General features: G+C 41.0%; 1 protein-coding gene and 1 long non-coding RNA gene across 2 annotated transcripts in view; one reads left to right on the forward strand and one right to left on the reverse strand.

Annotated features, from left to right (window-relative positions):
• The window catches only part of LOC121380970, a 44,201-nt gene extending 33,550 nt beyond the window's left edge, over positions 1 to 10,651 (reverse strand). The window contains exon 1 of the mRNA XM_041510028.1: positions 10,514 to 10,651. Within this exon, the coding sequence (XP_041365962.1) occupies positions 10,514 to 10,594 (81 nt within the window). The 5' untranslated portion in view covers positions 10,595 to 10,651. The remainder of the gene's footprint in view (positions 1 to 10,513) is intronic.
• Positions 1 to 17,621, forward strand: part of LOC121380971 — a 54,523-nt gene that overhangs the window by 23,825 nt on the left and 13,077 nt on the right. The window contains exon 2 of the long non-coding RNA XR_005959023.1: positions 16,540 to 16,596. This is a non-coding gene — a long non-coding RNA (uncharacterized LOC121380971). The remainder of the gene's footprint in view (positions 1 to 16,539; positions 16,597 to 17,621) is intronic.

Raw genomic sequence — 17,621 nt, forward strand, 5'->3', positions numbered from 1 at the left:
CACCCTGTGTACGATATCAATACCCACCTTCTATACGATATCAACACCCACCCTGTGTACGATATCAACACCCACCTTTTGTACGATATCAACACCCACCTTCTGTATAATATCAACACCCACCCTGTGTACGATATCAACACCCACCCTGTGTACGATATCAACACCCACCTTCTGTACGATATCAACACCCACCTTCTGTACGATATCAACACCCACCCTGTGTACGATATCAACACCCACCTTCTGTACGATATCAACACCTATCCTGTGTACGATATCAACACCCACCTTCGGTACGATATCAACACCTACCTTCTGTACGATATCAACACCCACCCTGTGTACGATATCAACACCCACCTTCTGTACGATATCAACAACCACACTGTGTACGATATCAACACCCACCCTGTGTACGATATCAACACCCATCTTCTGTACGATATCAACACCCACCTTCTGAACGATATCAACACCCACCCTGTGTACAATATCAACACGCACCTTCTGTACGATATTAACACCCACCCTGTGTACGATATTAACACCCACCCTGTGTACGATATCAACACCCACCTTCTGTACGATATCAACACCCACCTTGTGTACGATATCAACACACACCTTCTTTACGATATCAACACCCACCCTGTGTACGATATCAACACCCACCCTGTGTACGATATCAACACCCACCCTGTGTACGATATCAACACCCACCTTCTGTACGATATCAACACCCACCCTTTGTACGATATCACACCCACCTTCTGTACGATATCAACACCCACCCTGTGTACGATATCAACACCCACCCTGTATACAATATCAAAACCCACCCGGTGTACGATATCAAAACCCACCTTCTGTACGATATCAACACCCACCCTGTGTACGATATCAACACCCACCTTTTGTACGATATCAACACCCACCCTGTGTACGATATCAAAACCCACCCTGTGTACGATATCAACACCCACCCTGTGTACGATATCAACACCCACCTTCTGTACGATATCAACACCCACCCTGTGTACGATATCAACACCCACCTTCTGTACGATATCAACACCCACCCTGTGTACGATATCAACACCCACCTTCTGTACGATATCAACACCCACCTTCTGTACGATATCAACACCCACCTTCTTTACGATATCAACACCCACCCTGTGTACAATATCAACACCCACCCTGTGTACGATATCAACACCCACCCGGTGTACGATATCAACACCCACCTTCTGTATGATATCAACACCCACCTTCTATACGATATCAACACCCACCTTCTCTACGATATCAACACCCACCCGGTGTACGATATCAACACCCACCTTCTGTACGATATCAACACCCACCTTCTGTACGATATCAACACCCACCTTCTTTACGATATCAACACCCACCCGGTGTACGATATCAACACCCACCCGGTGTACGATATCAACACCCACCTTGTGTACGATATCAACACCCACCTTCTGTATGATATCAACACCCACCCTGTGTACGATATCAACACCCACCTTCTGTACAATATCAACACCCACCTTCTGTACGATATCAACACCCACCTTCTGTACGATATCAACACTCACCCTGTGTACGATATCAACACCCACCTTCTGTACGATATCAACACCCACCTTGTGTACGATATCAACACCCACCCTGTGTACGATATCAACACCCACCTTCTGTACGATATCAACACCCACCCTGTGTACGATATCAACACCCACCCTGTGTACGATATCAACACCCACCTTTTGTACGATATCAACACCCACCTTCTGTACGATATCAACATCCACCCTGTGTACGATATCAACACCAACCCTGTGTACGATATCAACACCCACCCTGTGTACGATATCAACACCCACATTCTGTACGATAACCTAATGTTAAATGTTTTGTTTTTGTTTGTTTTTTAATTTAATAGTTTGTGCACACCACGTTTCTGAACTATTCGATAAAAACTATAGGAGAAGATAGACTTTTAAATTTTCAATGTTAAATTTTCAATGTAAATTTTCTTCTGGGTTATTATTTTTTTTTTTTAATTTAATAAAAATTCTAAATTTCCTAAATATCTCTTAACTAGTTTGTGAAGACTGCTTCAGTGATTGCTAATGCTAAGTTTCAGAACTATCCAATCAAAACTCTAAGAGAAGATAGACTTTTAAATTTTCAATATTAAATTTTCAGTTTCAAGTTTTTATTTTTTAATTAATGGAAATTCTAAAATTAAAAATTAAAAAAAAAATAATATCTATTAGTTTATGGAGGGTGCCCCAGGGGATTATGTACCATGTTTCAGAACAATTCAATCAAACCTACAGAAGAAAACGTTGACGGACACCGGTCGGACAAATTGGTATTAGAAGAGCTCCGTTGAAGAACGTCAAAGCGGAGCTAAAACTAAGTTAATATTCCTTCATGACGTTCTGGTGAATGTGTCGCTTTTGTGCTTCCTTCGGCAACATTTGATACACACATGTCATTTACTGCAAAACAAATAATTTGACATACTGGTATTCATTGTCAACACCCACCCAGTGTACGATATCAACACCCACCCGGTGTACGATATCGACACTCACCCGGTATACAATACCACCACCCACCCTGTGTACGATATCAACACCCACCCTGTGTACCATATCAAAACCTACCCGGTGTACGATATCAACACCCACCCTGTGTACGATACCAACACCCACCCGGTGTACGACATCAGCACCCACCCGGTGTACGACATCAGCACCCACCCGGTGTACAATATCAGCACCCACCCGGTGTACGATATTAACACCCACCCTGTGTACGATATCAAAACCCACCTTCTGTACGATATCAACACCCACCCTCTGTACGATATCAACATCCAACTTCTGTACGATATCAACACCCACCCTGTGTACGATATCAACACCCACCTTCTGTACGATATCAACATCCACCCTGTGTACGATATCAACACTCACCCTGTGTACGATATCAACACCCACCCTGTGTACGATATCAACACCCACCTTGTGTACGATATCAACACCCACCCTGTGTACGATATCAACACCCACCCTGTGTACGATATCAACACCCACCCTGTGTACGATATCAACACCCACCTTCTGTACGATATCAACACCCGCCCTGTGTACGATATCAACACCCACCCTGTGTACGATATCAACACCCACCCTGTGTACGCTATCAACACCCACCCGGTGTACGATATCAACAACAACCTTGTGTACGATATCAACACCCACCTTCTGTATGATATCAACACCCACCTTCTGTACGATATCAACACCCACCCTGTGTACGATATCAACACACCCTGTGTACGATATCAACACCCACCTTCTATACGATATCAACACCCACCTTCTATACGATATCAACACCCACCTTCTGTACGATATCAACACCCGCCCGATGTAAGATATCAACACCCAATTTCTATACGATATCAACACCCACCCTGTGTACGATATCAACACCCACCTTTTGTACGATATCAACACCCACCTTCTGTATAATATCAACACCCACCCTGTGTACGATATCAACACCCACCCTGTGTACGATATCAACACCCACCTTCTGTACGATATCAACACCCACCTTCTGTACGATATCAACACCCACCCTGTGTACGATATCAACACCCACCTTCTGTACGATATCAACACCTATCCTGTGTACGATATCAACACCCACCTTCTGTACGATATCAACACCTACCTTCTGTACGATATCAACACCCACCCTGTGTACGATATCAAAACCCACCTTCTGTACGATATCAACAACCACACTGTGTACGATATCAACACCCACCCTGTGTACGATATCAACACCCATCTTCTGTACGATATCAACACCCACCTTCTGAACGATATCAACACCCACCCTGTGTACAATATCAACACGCACCTTCTGTACGATATTAACACCCACCCTGTGTACGATATTAACACCCACCCTGTGTACGATATCAACACCCACCTTCTGTACGATATCAACACCCACCTTGTGTACGATATCAACACACACCTTCTTTACGATATCAACACCCACCCTGTGTACGATATCAACACCCACCCTGTGTACGATATCAACACCCACCCTGTGTACGATATCAACACCCACCTTCTGTACGATATCAACACCCACCCTTTGTACGATATCAACACCCACCTTCTGTACGATATCAACACCCACCCTGTGTACGATATCAACACCCACCCTGTATACAATATCAACACCCACCCGGTGTACGATATCAAAACCCACCTTCTGTACGATATCAACACCCACCCTGTGTACGATATCAACACCCACCTTTTGTACGATATCAACACCCACCCTGTGTACGATATCAAAACCCACCCTGTGTACGATATCAACACCCACCCTGTGTACGATATCAACACCCACCTTCTGTATGATATCAACACCCACCCTGTGTACGATATCAACACCCACCTTCTGTACGATATCAACACCCACCCTGTGTACGATATCAACACCCACCTTCTGTACGATATCAACACCCACCTTCTGTACGATATCAACACCCACCTTCTTTACGATATCAACACCCACCCTGTGTACGATATCAACACCCACCCTGTGTACGATATCAACACCCACCCGGTGTACGATATCAACACCCACCTTCTGTATGATATCAACACCCACCTTCTATACGATATCAACACCCACCTTCTCTACGATATCAACACCCACCTTCTGTATGATATCAACACCCACCCTGCGTACGATATCAACACCCACCTTCTGTACGATATCAACACCCACCCTGTGTACGATATCAACACCCACCCGGTGTACGATATCAACACCCACCTTCTGTATGATATCAACACCCACCTTCTGTATGATATCAACACCCACCTTCTTTACGATATCAACACCCACCCTGTGTACGATATCAACACCCACCCTGCGTACGATATCAACACCCACCTTCTGTACGATATCAACACCCACCTTCTGTGTACGATATCAACACCCACCTTCTCTACGATATCAACACCCACCTTCTGTACGATATCAACACCCACCCTGTGTACGATATCAGCACCAACCCTGTGTACGATATCAACACCCACCCTGTGTACGATATCAAAACCCACCCTGTGTACAATATCAACACCCACCCGGTGTACGATATCAACACCCACCTTCTGTACGATATCAACACCCACCTTCTGTACGATATCAACACCCACCTTCTTTACGATATCAACACCCACCCGGTGTACGATATCAACACCCACCCGGTGTACGATATCAACACCCACCTTGTGTACGATATCAACACCCACCTTCTGTATGATATCAACACCCACCCTGTGTACGATATCAACACCCACCTTCTGTACAATATCAACACCCACCTTCTGTACGATATCAACACCCACCTTCTGTACGATATCAACACTCACCCTGTGTACGATATCAACACCCACCTTCTGTACGATATCAACACCCACCTTGTGTACGATATCAACACCCACCCTGTGTACGATATCAACACCCACCTTCTGTACGATATCAACACCCACCCTGTGTACGATATCAACACCCACCCTGTGTACGATATCAACACCCACCTTTTGTACGATATCAACACCCACCTTCTGTACGATATCAACATCCACCCTGTGTACGATATCAACACCAACCCTGTGTACGATATCAACACCCACCCTGTGTACGATATCAACACCCACATTCTGTACGATATAAACACCCGCCCGGTGTACGATATCAACACCCGCCCGGTGTACGATATCAACACCCACCTTTGGTACGATATCAACACCCGCCCGGTGTACGATATCAACACCCACCCTGTGTACGATATCAACACCCACCTTTTGTAGAATATCAACACCCACCCTGTGTACGATATCAACACCCACCCTGTGTACGATATCAACACCAACCCTGTGTACGATATCAACACCCACCCTGTGTACGATATCAACACCCACCTTCTGTATGATATCAACACCCACCCTGTGTACGATATCAGCACCCACCTTCTATACGATATCAACACCCACCCTGTGTACGATATCAGCACCCACCTTCTATACGATATCAACACCCACCCTGTGTACGATATCAACACCCACCCTGTGTACGATATCAACACTCACCTTCTGTACGATATCAACACCCTGTGTACGATATCAACACCCACCTTCTGTATGATATCAACACCCACCCTGTGTACGATATCAACACCCACCTTCTATACGATATCAACACCCACCCTGTGTACGATATCAACACCCGCCAGGTGTATGATATCAACACCCACCCTGTGTACAATGTGCACATAATAAACTAATTAATAATAATACTTTTAATACACTGATTTAATTAATTTCAACTTATTTTCTTGTTTATATCCAATTGTTGTTCAAGCACGCTGTCCTGGGCACACACATCAGCTATCTGAGCTGTCTGTTCAGAACAGTGAGTTAGTTGTTAGTGAGAGAGAAGAGAGTGTAGTGGTCTTATACCTGTCCATTGAGTCGTTAAAATTCGCTCTGGGTGGGAGATGGTACCGGGCTGCGAACCCTATACCTACTAGCCTTATGTCCGATGGCTTAACCACGACACCACCGAGGCCGGTCACTGATTTAAATACTGCTTTCAGATAATTAAAATAATAAAAGTTTGTTTTGTTTAGTGACACCACTAGAGCACATTGATGTATTAATCATCGGCTATTGGATGTTAAACATTTGGTAATTCAGACACGTAGTCATCAGAGGAAACTGACAGACTGACCGCGCATCAGGTGGCCAGCTTTACCACCGTGCTACGTCCTACCCTTTCAAATAATAAACATTTCCCAGTGTGAAATTAGTTCGTGCCCTACACCGTTCCTATGGGGTGAAAGTGGTTTAGTGCCAGGAAGGTTAAAGCCAAAGTATAAGCAACAGTATACTAATCGGTACGACGACCTTGAACCTTGGTACAGTAAACAACATTATTATATATAGAATTTCGCCGTCAATAAAGCAACCAGCTTTACCACCTTTATTGTGGTAACACACAAAATTGCCCTGTGGATATATAGCAAATATTGCTTTCATGTTTCAGTGAAACTATTGTTAATAACACACTAAAACTTTTAATTTTGTTACTCGTTCTGTCAGTAGGCGATGCGAACGTTAGTAGCAGAACGCTCTCCTGTGATGTGAGTTGGGTTTTCTACCCTGATCACCCATTCCAACCAGTGTTACATGAAATTTGTATCAAATGTCATTGTATTAGTGTTAAGTCTGTGGCGGGTGGGGGCGTTTGTGTCCTCCTCCCCCCCCCCCCCCCCCTCCCTCTCTCCCCCTCTCTCCCTCTCTCTCTCTCCCCTCTCTCTCTCTCTCTCTCTCTCTCTCTCTCTCTCTCTCTCTCTCTTCTCTCTCTCTCTCTCTCTCTCTCTTCTCTCTTTCTCTCTTAGTCTCTCTTCCTCTCTCCTCTCCCCCTCCCCTCTCTCTCTCTCTCTCTCTCTCTCTCTCTCTCTCTCTCTCTCTCTCTCTCTCTCTCTCTCTCTCTCTCTATGTATATATGTGTCTATTTCCTTTCATCTTTCTTATTGATGTCTAATAAATTTTGCTTAGACAACATGCTAAATTGCTATGGAAATGACATTGATTTCCTTTCAAGTTTTAATTATATTTTCATTAACGACGTGTATTATTATATACGGTACTGTATTATGGTCTTTACCCTAATAAATAAAAACAAATACACTAAGGGGCGGGGGGCACCATAATGGTTATGTTATATTATGCTATGCTATGCTATGCTATGCTATGCTATGCTATGCTGTGCTATGCTGTGCTACGCTGTGCTACGCTATGCTATGCTATGCTATGCTATGCTATGCTATGCGAATCTGCCACATCTTTAACCCTATGCATACAGGTTTAACTAATTTTAAAATGTGGGCAGTATACTGAATGAACACAGAAAAAACTTTTAATACATTCTATCAAAATTTACTAAATATAAAAATGAATAATTGATCATACAGGAAAGTACTACAGTTAAATTTGTGCAAGTGGGCACTTTGGCAAAATATCAGTCTGGACATATTGCAAAAATTAGTTTCATACCATAAATCGAAGACAAAGATCCCTAAAATGTTCAAACAAAAAGTAATAAAAGAGACAAGGTATTAAAAATCACCGTGTAGTTACAGTAAGGACCTACTCAGTAAGTGTATGGACACTGAACATTAAGTCCTAATACTCCAAACGCGAAATGATAGTGAACTACTGAAAAACTGTCAATACTATTTGACATTGCCAGTATTCAACATTAAGGTTAAACTAACAAATCGTTGCAAACTCACAAACTGAACCTGAATAAACATTTGTTAAAGAGTTACTTGCATTAAGAGAAATACGTTAACTGACACTTACCGGCCTCGGTGGCGTCGTGGTAGGTCATCGGTCTACAGGCTGGTAGGTACTGGGTTCGGATCCCAGTCGAGGCATGGGATTTTTAATCCAGATACCGACTCCAAACCCTGAGTAAGTGCTCCGCAAGGCTCAATGGGTAGGTGTAAACCACTTGCACGGACCAGTGATCCATAACTGGTTCAACAAAGGCATGGTTTGTATTATCCTGCCTGTGGGAAGCGCAAATAAAAGATCCCTTGCTGCTAATCGGAAGAGTAGCCCATGTAGTGGCGACAGCGGGTTCTTCTCAAACTCTGTGTGGTCCTTAACCATATATCTGACGCCATATAACCGTAAATAAAATGTGTTGAGTGCGTCGTTAAATAAAACATTCCTTTCCTTTCTTTCTTTAACTGACACTTTTATTCCATATTTCCAATGATGTTTCAGATATCCAACTGTGCAAAGTAAATATGTACAAAACACCATTCTTAACATTTTATAAATACGTGTACTTCTAATCCTGATTTGTAATTACACAGACCAATTAAGTAGTGGCCACCTTCTGAACAATGGATGCTCGTATTACGAAGTGTGACTAGAAAGGACTGAAAATACAGAGGATCACTTTAGTTTCTCATCATAATCACATTTGTCAACAGTGTCAAGTTATGCAAACGTTTTTAAGTGATCATTAATTATTTCCCATATTTCTGGGTCCACAAAAAAACAACAACTATTTGGTTTTAAAGACAAATCTGATTTAAATCAATGAATGATACCTTGACTTTAAAAAGAAAACATGAGACTCGACTTTGCACTATGTCAAACTGACAAACATGATCAATTATTGATCAAAACCAAATCAAGCTAGCAGCCATCATAGGAACAGGAAACAGAAGGTAAAAAGACAGGAAGTAGCATTATATGCAGAATACTGGAGGTGTCATTTTATGTGGGAGGTGTTATATTTAGCATGTTTTGGTTGAGGTAACAGTTTGTATTGTGTTTTTGATAATGCATTATTAATCTTAGGGATTTTTTATGTCAAAAAAGAAAATGTACTAAACAAAGATGTTAGAAGGTTCACTCAAGGAAAGGAAATGGTACTTTGGGACAAGCTGGTTTTTTATCAATTCCGCTCTTAAATCCACCGCAAAATCAATATTCCAAATAAAAAGTGTCTTTTAAATGTTATTTGTTTAGTACATATAACTCATTTCTATCTTTGCAAACATTAAATCATTCAAATATATTAAATATATATGTAAAATTGTAGGTGAAGAAGAAATGACACGCTTCGTGAAATTGATATATAATATACACATACACAAATATACACACACACATGCACACACACATGCACACTCACACACACACACACACACACACACACACATACATACACACATACAGAGATATATATACATACATACATATACACATACACATACACATACACACACACACACACCGAGAGAGAGAGAGAGACGAGAGAGAGCAGAGAGAGAGAGAGAGAGAGAGAGAGGAGAGAGAGAGGGAGGAGAGAGAGAGAGAGAGAGAAGAGAGAGAGAGAGATGATAAGAGAGAGATATATATATATATATATATATATATATATATATATATATATTATATATATATACATACATACATACATACATACATATACATATACATATATAGCTATAGCCTGTCATCCACATTCTACGTGACAAAGCCCTCAACAATACTAGTATTAAATATTCGTAATATTCAAGTACATGTACTAAGAAATTTACGCTTAAGGCCTTACACTTATAGGTTGTTCTCCGTTATCAACGTTTTCACCAGCGTTCAATGTTTACTTTTTGTCTTTTTCTTTGTTTTTAAATGTTCATTTGGCTAGGAGTATTTTTATTGACATTTTAAGGCGGTTTTAAAAAGGAACACTGGCATTAACCCACTCCCTCTGTGAAAATGGCCACTTAAACCTTTGCTCCGTTTGTCCTGCCAAAGACTATATGTATAATTATTATCAACATAATATGCGTACTAACCTTTGACCTCCTCTCGTGCTCTGGGTTGACGCGGTCTACGGCTTCATCAATGTCTACATTCAGCATCTGCAGACTTTTCATAGACCTTTCGTCTGAAAGGGACAGTATAACAAACGACCTTAATTAGCTGATCAGACGCACAGCAGAGTATTGATGTTGGAAGCGTTCACTTCGGCCACAGCGGTGGGCATATTGCCTGCCGCCGATAGTCAGTTAATCGTACACCATGTGTTATTGGTAACATGTTGGAAATAGCTTACGCTGCGTACACATGGTACAATGTGCACGAACAGAATGTATTTGAATTGTACGACATAGCTAGATGTAACACTATGAAAGTTAGATTGCAGCGCTATGAAATTACCTGCCTAACATGATGCATGTGTACGTGTGTGTGCGTGCGTGTATGTGTTTGCGTGCTTGTGTGCATACATGCGTGTGTGTGTGTGTGTATGTGTACGTGCGTGTTTATGTGTGGAATATGAAATGCATTATTAATCTGTTTATCTTTTATTTAAGAAAAGTAATTTAAAATTTAAACTTTACTATAAAAAATATAATAATAACAACATGCATTGAGCTATTCACAGTGCAACTTTCAACATTAGTGTTCATTTACATTTGATGTGGCGCGACTAACTTCAAACAATTTTTACATGCCCACATCCATTCAAAGTTAGTGGCGCGTTTGTGTGGCTGTGATATATTAAGAAAATCCATGGTAAATGAACTCTTGTGAAACTTGTCAATTGTTGACGTCACCGGAAATTTCGCTTTCCTATTTCGTCGAGTTGAAAAACAAAATCAAGCTATGTGTGGAAAAGGAATGGCAGTGATGTATAAAGTCGCCCACAATGCACCAGAAGGCACCATTTCGTGTCTATAATTCAAGCAGTAACTTAATCGTGGGTCTATTTACGTCCCGGGGGTTTATTTTGCTAATTCCCTGAAGCAGAACAGAACAGACCATAACATAACTTTATTACATTCAGGGCCATCAGAATACATACATGTACATATACATATATATAACAGCATCAAGATGAAAATATTTGAAAAATAATTTGTAAACTGTACATAAAGTCTTAGGAGAAACAGAACTCCTTGTTGATAATAGTTATAAACCTACAAAACTTTTTAAGGGTACCAATATTTATAACTAAAAATCTGCTTAATGTTACATTTGGTCGTGTAATATAATATTTGAGAATATATTTACATCTTTCTTCAGTAAATTTTGTTCTTATAAATAAGTAATGAAATTCATCACCAACATCATCAGTAGTACAATTGATATATTTTCGGTTTTCATATTGAGATATATTTCAAACACTAAGTTCTCTTTATTCTGTAAGTAAAACTTTTATTGGATTTTGAAATATCCCTTTGAAAATTCTGTAACAACTGGTCAGAGAGTCTTTGTTTGACTGATATCTATACATAACCATTTTACTGAGAAAAACATTTGCCTTTTCCAAATATTATTTAGGCCAAGCTTATAATTAGAGATTTGTTCCACTGTCGTCTAATGTCGCCAGACACGGATATCAACTACCTAAGTTGTCTATTCAGGTCGTGATTAATGCGCTACAAATTAACGTTGTAGGCGTAACTTTCCCATTGAGCTGTACATTATTGTTTTAATTTAATATTGTTGGGGGTTTTTTGGGGGGTTGGGAGGGGGCGTGGATTGGATCCGGTATTGCTGATCATACGGTATATAATCGATGGATCTTTCATATATAGTTTCCCATAAACAGGACACCACTTATCAAAGCTTTTCATATATCAGCCGCATGGCACTGGTTGGAACGGAAAGGCGCTAGTGGGCCCATCAAGAAAATTCGATCCTATGACCCATCTCCCCAAGGGTGAACGCTTTACCACTGACCTACACCACCACTCCACCCAACCACGCCAACATCTTACCACGATGTATGAGCGAAGGCGAAACGAATGTAAAGTGTCATCCAGTCAAATTATGTGCTATAAATCGTTCTTACAAATCGTATGGTGAGAACACATCTTCACGGTGACATTATCGAGTTGAGCTGGCGGAATTCTGCCAAGAATGCAAATAACATATGCGTGATTAATACAGGTATCGGCGGCTCTGCGTATGCCGCTTTCATGCTCGAGTTGGGTACAAGCGCGCTACACATGATAATACGTTTATAATCCGCTGAATCTGAGTACAGGTACCGCCAAACCTGTTCATAAAAGGCCACCTGAGGCTGATCAGGGACTAAGCAATATAGACTTTGTGAGCAAGTGTCTTCAGGCGCGTATACGGTGGGGGGGGGGGGGGGGGGGGGGGAGTTGGAGTCGAACCCTTTGCACCAAGCAAATTTTCTTCTTTTTTTCAATGTATTTTCTGAAGGATCATGATCCGACCACCTAAAACCTACGCCCGAAAGAGTCTATATGCTCCCGCCCCCCCCCCCCCCCCCCCCCCGTACAAATAAAATAAAAGCATTTGTGTACAGAAGGCAGGAGCGGATCCACAAGCTTTCATGGAATGGGGTGCCACTGAGAAATGGACTGTCAATTTTTAATAAACTTATCATAAATTCCTTGTTTGCTGATGTAGGATCGGTCCCCGTCGGTGGGTTCATTGGACTATTTCTTGTTCCAGCCCGTGCACGTCGCCTGGTATATTAAAGGCCGTGGTATGTGCTATCCTGTCAGTGGGATGGTGTATATAAGGTATCCCTTGCTACTAATGGAAAAATGTAGCGGGTTTGCTCTCCAAGACTTGATGTCAAAATTATCAGGTGTTTAACATCCAATAGCTGGTGAATATCTTTCAATGGTGTTGTTAAACGAAACAAACTTTAACTTAACATTAGTGGCTAACAGACATTTGGTTAAGAGAATACAAGGTTTTCTCTCTAAGACTATATGTAAAATTACCAAATGTTTTTGACATCCAATAGCCGATGGTTAATAAATCAATGTGATCTAGTGGTGTCGTTGAACAAAACAAACTTTAACTTTTGTTGCACGCTAGCTGGTGTAAAATTATTAAGACACTTGCCGCGCTCGGTGGAGGGGGGAGGGGTTAGTGCATACACACTACCAAACCTACCACACCCCAGAACCGTCCTTGCAAATAGTTTCTGAAGTGTCATTTGTAGTCAGGTTGTTGCTATATGTGGTTTCCTGTAGGTTCGACTGTGTAATGATATTCTGAAAATATTTTTTATGAATGATGGGTTTAAAAACATTGTCTATCATCATCATGGTGGAAACATATGATTGTATCATCTGTGTTGTGTTACAAATATTAAATCATTAATATGATGATATTGTAGTTTAATAACAATGATCGAATCTAACAAAATCTATAAAGGACGCTTAATGAGTCGCATTTATATATATTGAGATTAATATTACATCAAGCAAACGAAAATCGATCATTAATTTTCTTCTGAGTGAAAAATAACAAAACAAAATATTCTCTCTTTAGTTCATCCCAGCCGTGTCAATAATTTTGCTTCAACATGGGGACAATTGAACAAACGTGTTGGAAATAACAAAAGTGTACTAATTATGTGTAAAATTTATTCTTTTTAAAGAAATAAATATAATACTATTTACGAATCATAGTATTGTCTACATGTCATCCCTACAAAACAACATTAACATTTGTATCGGTTGGTTTAAGTTAGATCAATATAAATTAAATGCTAGATTTTCATCCAATATTTGGGGGGGTTTAAAATAAGGGCGGGGGTAATTTTATTTTTTATTTTTTCATTTTATGTTTTCGTGACACTGGAAATACGGTACCGTACATCGAGCAATTTTTTTTCTAATCAAAGAAAACTGGGTGCGGATCTTTATCCTAAAAACAATATAAAACAAAAACAAAACAACAAAACAAAAACAACCCAAAAACCCACTAACCAATGATAATTAATCTTACAGACGCAGACTCTAGTTTCAGCCCATGAAAATGGCCACCCCAAAAAAGTGTGTTTTGTTTAACGACACCACTAGAACACATTGATTTAGTAATCATCGGCTATTGGATGTCAAACATATGGTCATTTTTGACACAGTCATAGAGAGGAAACCTGCTACATTTTTTACATTAGTAGCAAGGGATCTTTTATATGCACCATCCCACAGACAGGGTAGCACATACCACGGCCTTTGATATAACCAGTCGTGGTGCACTGGCTGGAACGAGAAATAGCCCAATAGGCCCACCGACGGGGATCGATCCCAAACCGACCGCGCATCAAGCGAGCGCTTTACCATTCGGCTACGTCCCGCCCCAAAATGGCCACCGCGTTTGGTTAGTGTACAGACGAGTAGCACAGGTGTATAAAGCTTGGTTAGTGTACAGACGAGTAACACAGGTGTATAAAGCTTGGTTAGTGTACAGACGAGTAACACAGGTGTATAAAGCTTGGTTAGTGTACAGACGAGTAACACAGGTGTATAAAGCTTGGTTAGTGTACAGACGAGTAATACAGGTGTATAAAGTTTGGTTAATGTACAGACGAGTAACACAAGTGTATAAAGTCAGAATAAAGTGAAACAAGAGTTTGTGCTGTTAAAACGGGGAAATATCCTCTAACCATAGACCAGGGCTACGTTCAACCAGACCGAGCAGAAAAACGTCTGCTAGATTGGTTTACGCGCTTCACGTTAAACCAAATGGCCACGTCAGGAACCAATCGAATAGTTCGCGTACATTAGCGAAACGTTTGCTGGTTGAACTTGTTGGGGAAGAGCTTGTCCCCATAATCGTTAGTTCTCTAAGGTACATGCATTTGTAACATTAGGAAAATGCATTTCGCTAAATTGCAAACACCAGGATAACCAGAAACAGAATTGATAATCTAAACAATGAACTATAAGTAATGTCTAATTTTGATTATCAAAAACGGATTTAATAGTAAAAACAATACGCGGTAGTGTTTAAAAACTAGGCTTTGTCACTTTAACGAATGGTTAGTTTAAAGCCGCTGTCCAACATACCTCTTATACTAAAACAGCACGTTTTTCTTCACACTATTACATAATGGTGACGGATTTTTATTTTTATGTTTTTAACAAGGTACGGTAGGTGACGATATCTGTCGATGCCGAAAGTTCATACGTGACTTTACCAAAGTCGTGGTTGTTTTTGTTTTACTCTGCTGAAACAAGATACGATGTTGTATTAGAGAAAAGCGATATTGCGGCTTTAACATAACTGTTTTGTGCATATAATGTTTCTGGAACTGTCCATCGCTAGAATGCCTCGGTTTTGTTGTTTTTGGTAACACTCCAGACTTCCAAGAAGAACTTTCACCGAATTTACCATTTCACTGAACATGTAGTAGAACTATATCAAATAGCATCTCAGTAGGTAAAAGTTCGAAGTACCCTAACTTTAAGGAAATCATTACATACTACCATGTTTTTTTGTTTTGTTTTAACAACACCACTAGAGCATATTGATTTATTAATTATCTGCTATTGGGTGTCAAACATTTGGTCATTCTGACATATAGTCTTAGAGAGGAAACCGCTATATATTTTTTATGAGTAGCATGGGATCTTTTATATGCACCATTCCATAGACAGGTCAGCACATATACCAGTCGTGGTGCACTGGCTGGAATGAGATATAGCCCAATGGTTCCACCGACTAGGATTGATCCTAGACCGACCGCGCATCAAGCAAGCACTTTATCATTGGGCTACGGAAGGCCTGCTGACACGCTTGTCTTTAATGAAATGTGTCACAGAACTGTTGTCATAACATTGTTTTATTTGAACTAGAATCAGTTGTATATGGTATTAGTGTGCTTCATGTTAAAATTTGAAAAAAAAAAAAAAAACTTGGTTTAACGACGTACTCAACACATATAATTACGGTTATATGGCGTTTGGTATATGGTTAAATAATTCTAAAACAAAAGTCATGATTCAAACTGGTATGATTTTAGTACTACATGTAATTCCTAGGCCCAGTGCTGTATATAATTATTTTATTTATTTTTAACGTTGTATTCTGTATATTACAGATAACAAGAAAAACAACTGGCACTTCTGGCAGCCCAAAACCTCACAATAATCATCAGGTAAGTTCCATTATGTACAGGTGAGTATTGTTGTGTATGTGTACATAAGAATACTGCGTTTGATATCTTCAACCTTCAGACAAGTGTGAATCATTGCGGGGTTGTTGTTTTTTTGTTTTTTGTTTGTTTTTTTTTGGGGGGGGGGGGTTGTTGTTGTTTTTGTTTTTTTGGTGGGGTTGAGTGGGGGCGGGTTGTAACTCAGAGCTAAAGCGCTCGCACTCGGTCTAAGATCAATCCTAGACGGTGGACCCATTGGGCTATTTCTCGTCCAAACCAGTGGGTATTTCTCGTCCCAACCAGTGGGTATTTCTCGTCCCAACCAGTAGGTATTTCTTGTCCCAACCAGTGGGTATTTCTCGTCCCAACCAGTAGGTATTTCTCGTCCCAACCAGTAGATATTTCTCGTCCCAACCAGTGGGTAGTTCTCGTCCCAACCAGTGGGTATTTCTCATCCCAACCAGTGGGTAGTTCTCTTCCCAACCAGTGGGTATTTCTCGTCCCAACCAGTAGGTAGTTCTCGTCCCAACCAGTGGGTATTTCTCGTCCCCATCCAGTAGGTAGTTCTCTTCACAACCAGTGGGTAGTTCTCTTCACAACCAGTAGGTATTTCTCGTCCCAACCAGTGGGTATTTCTCGTCCCAACCAGTAGGTATTTCTTGTCCCAACCAGTGGGTAGTTCTCGTCCCAACCAGTGGGTAGTTCTCTTCCCAACCAGTAGGTATTTCTCGTCCCAACCAGTGGGTAGTTCTCGTCCCAACCAGTAGGTATTTCTCGTCCCAACCAGTGGGTAGTTCTAGTCCCAACCAGTGGGTATTTCTCGTCCCAACCAGTAGGTAGTTCTCTTCCCAACCAGTAGGTATTTCTCGTCCCAACCAACCAGTAGGTATTTCTCGTCCCAACAGTAGGTATTTCTCGTCCCAACCAGTGGGTACTTCTCTTCCCAACCAGTTGGTAGTTCTCGTCCCAACCAGTGGGTATTTCTCGTCCCAACCAGTGGGTAGTTCTCGTCCCAACCAGTGGGTATT

Source organism: Gigantopelta aegis, chromosome 9 (assembly GCF_016097555.1).
Source record: "Gigantopelta aegis isolate Gae_Host chromosome 9, Gae_host_genome, whole genome shotgun sequence".
NCBI classification, from domain to species: Eukaryota; Metazoa; Mollusca; class Gastropoda; order Neomphalida; family Peltospiridae; genus Gigantopelta; species Gigantopelta aegis.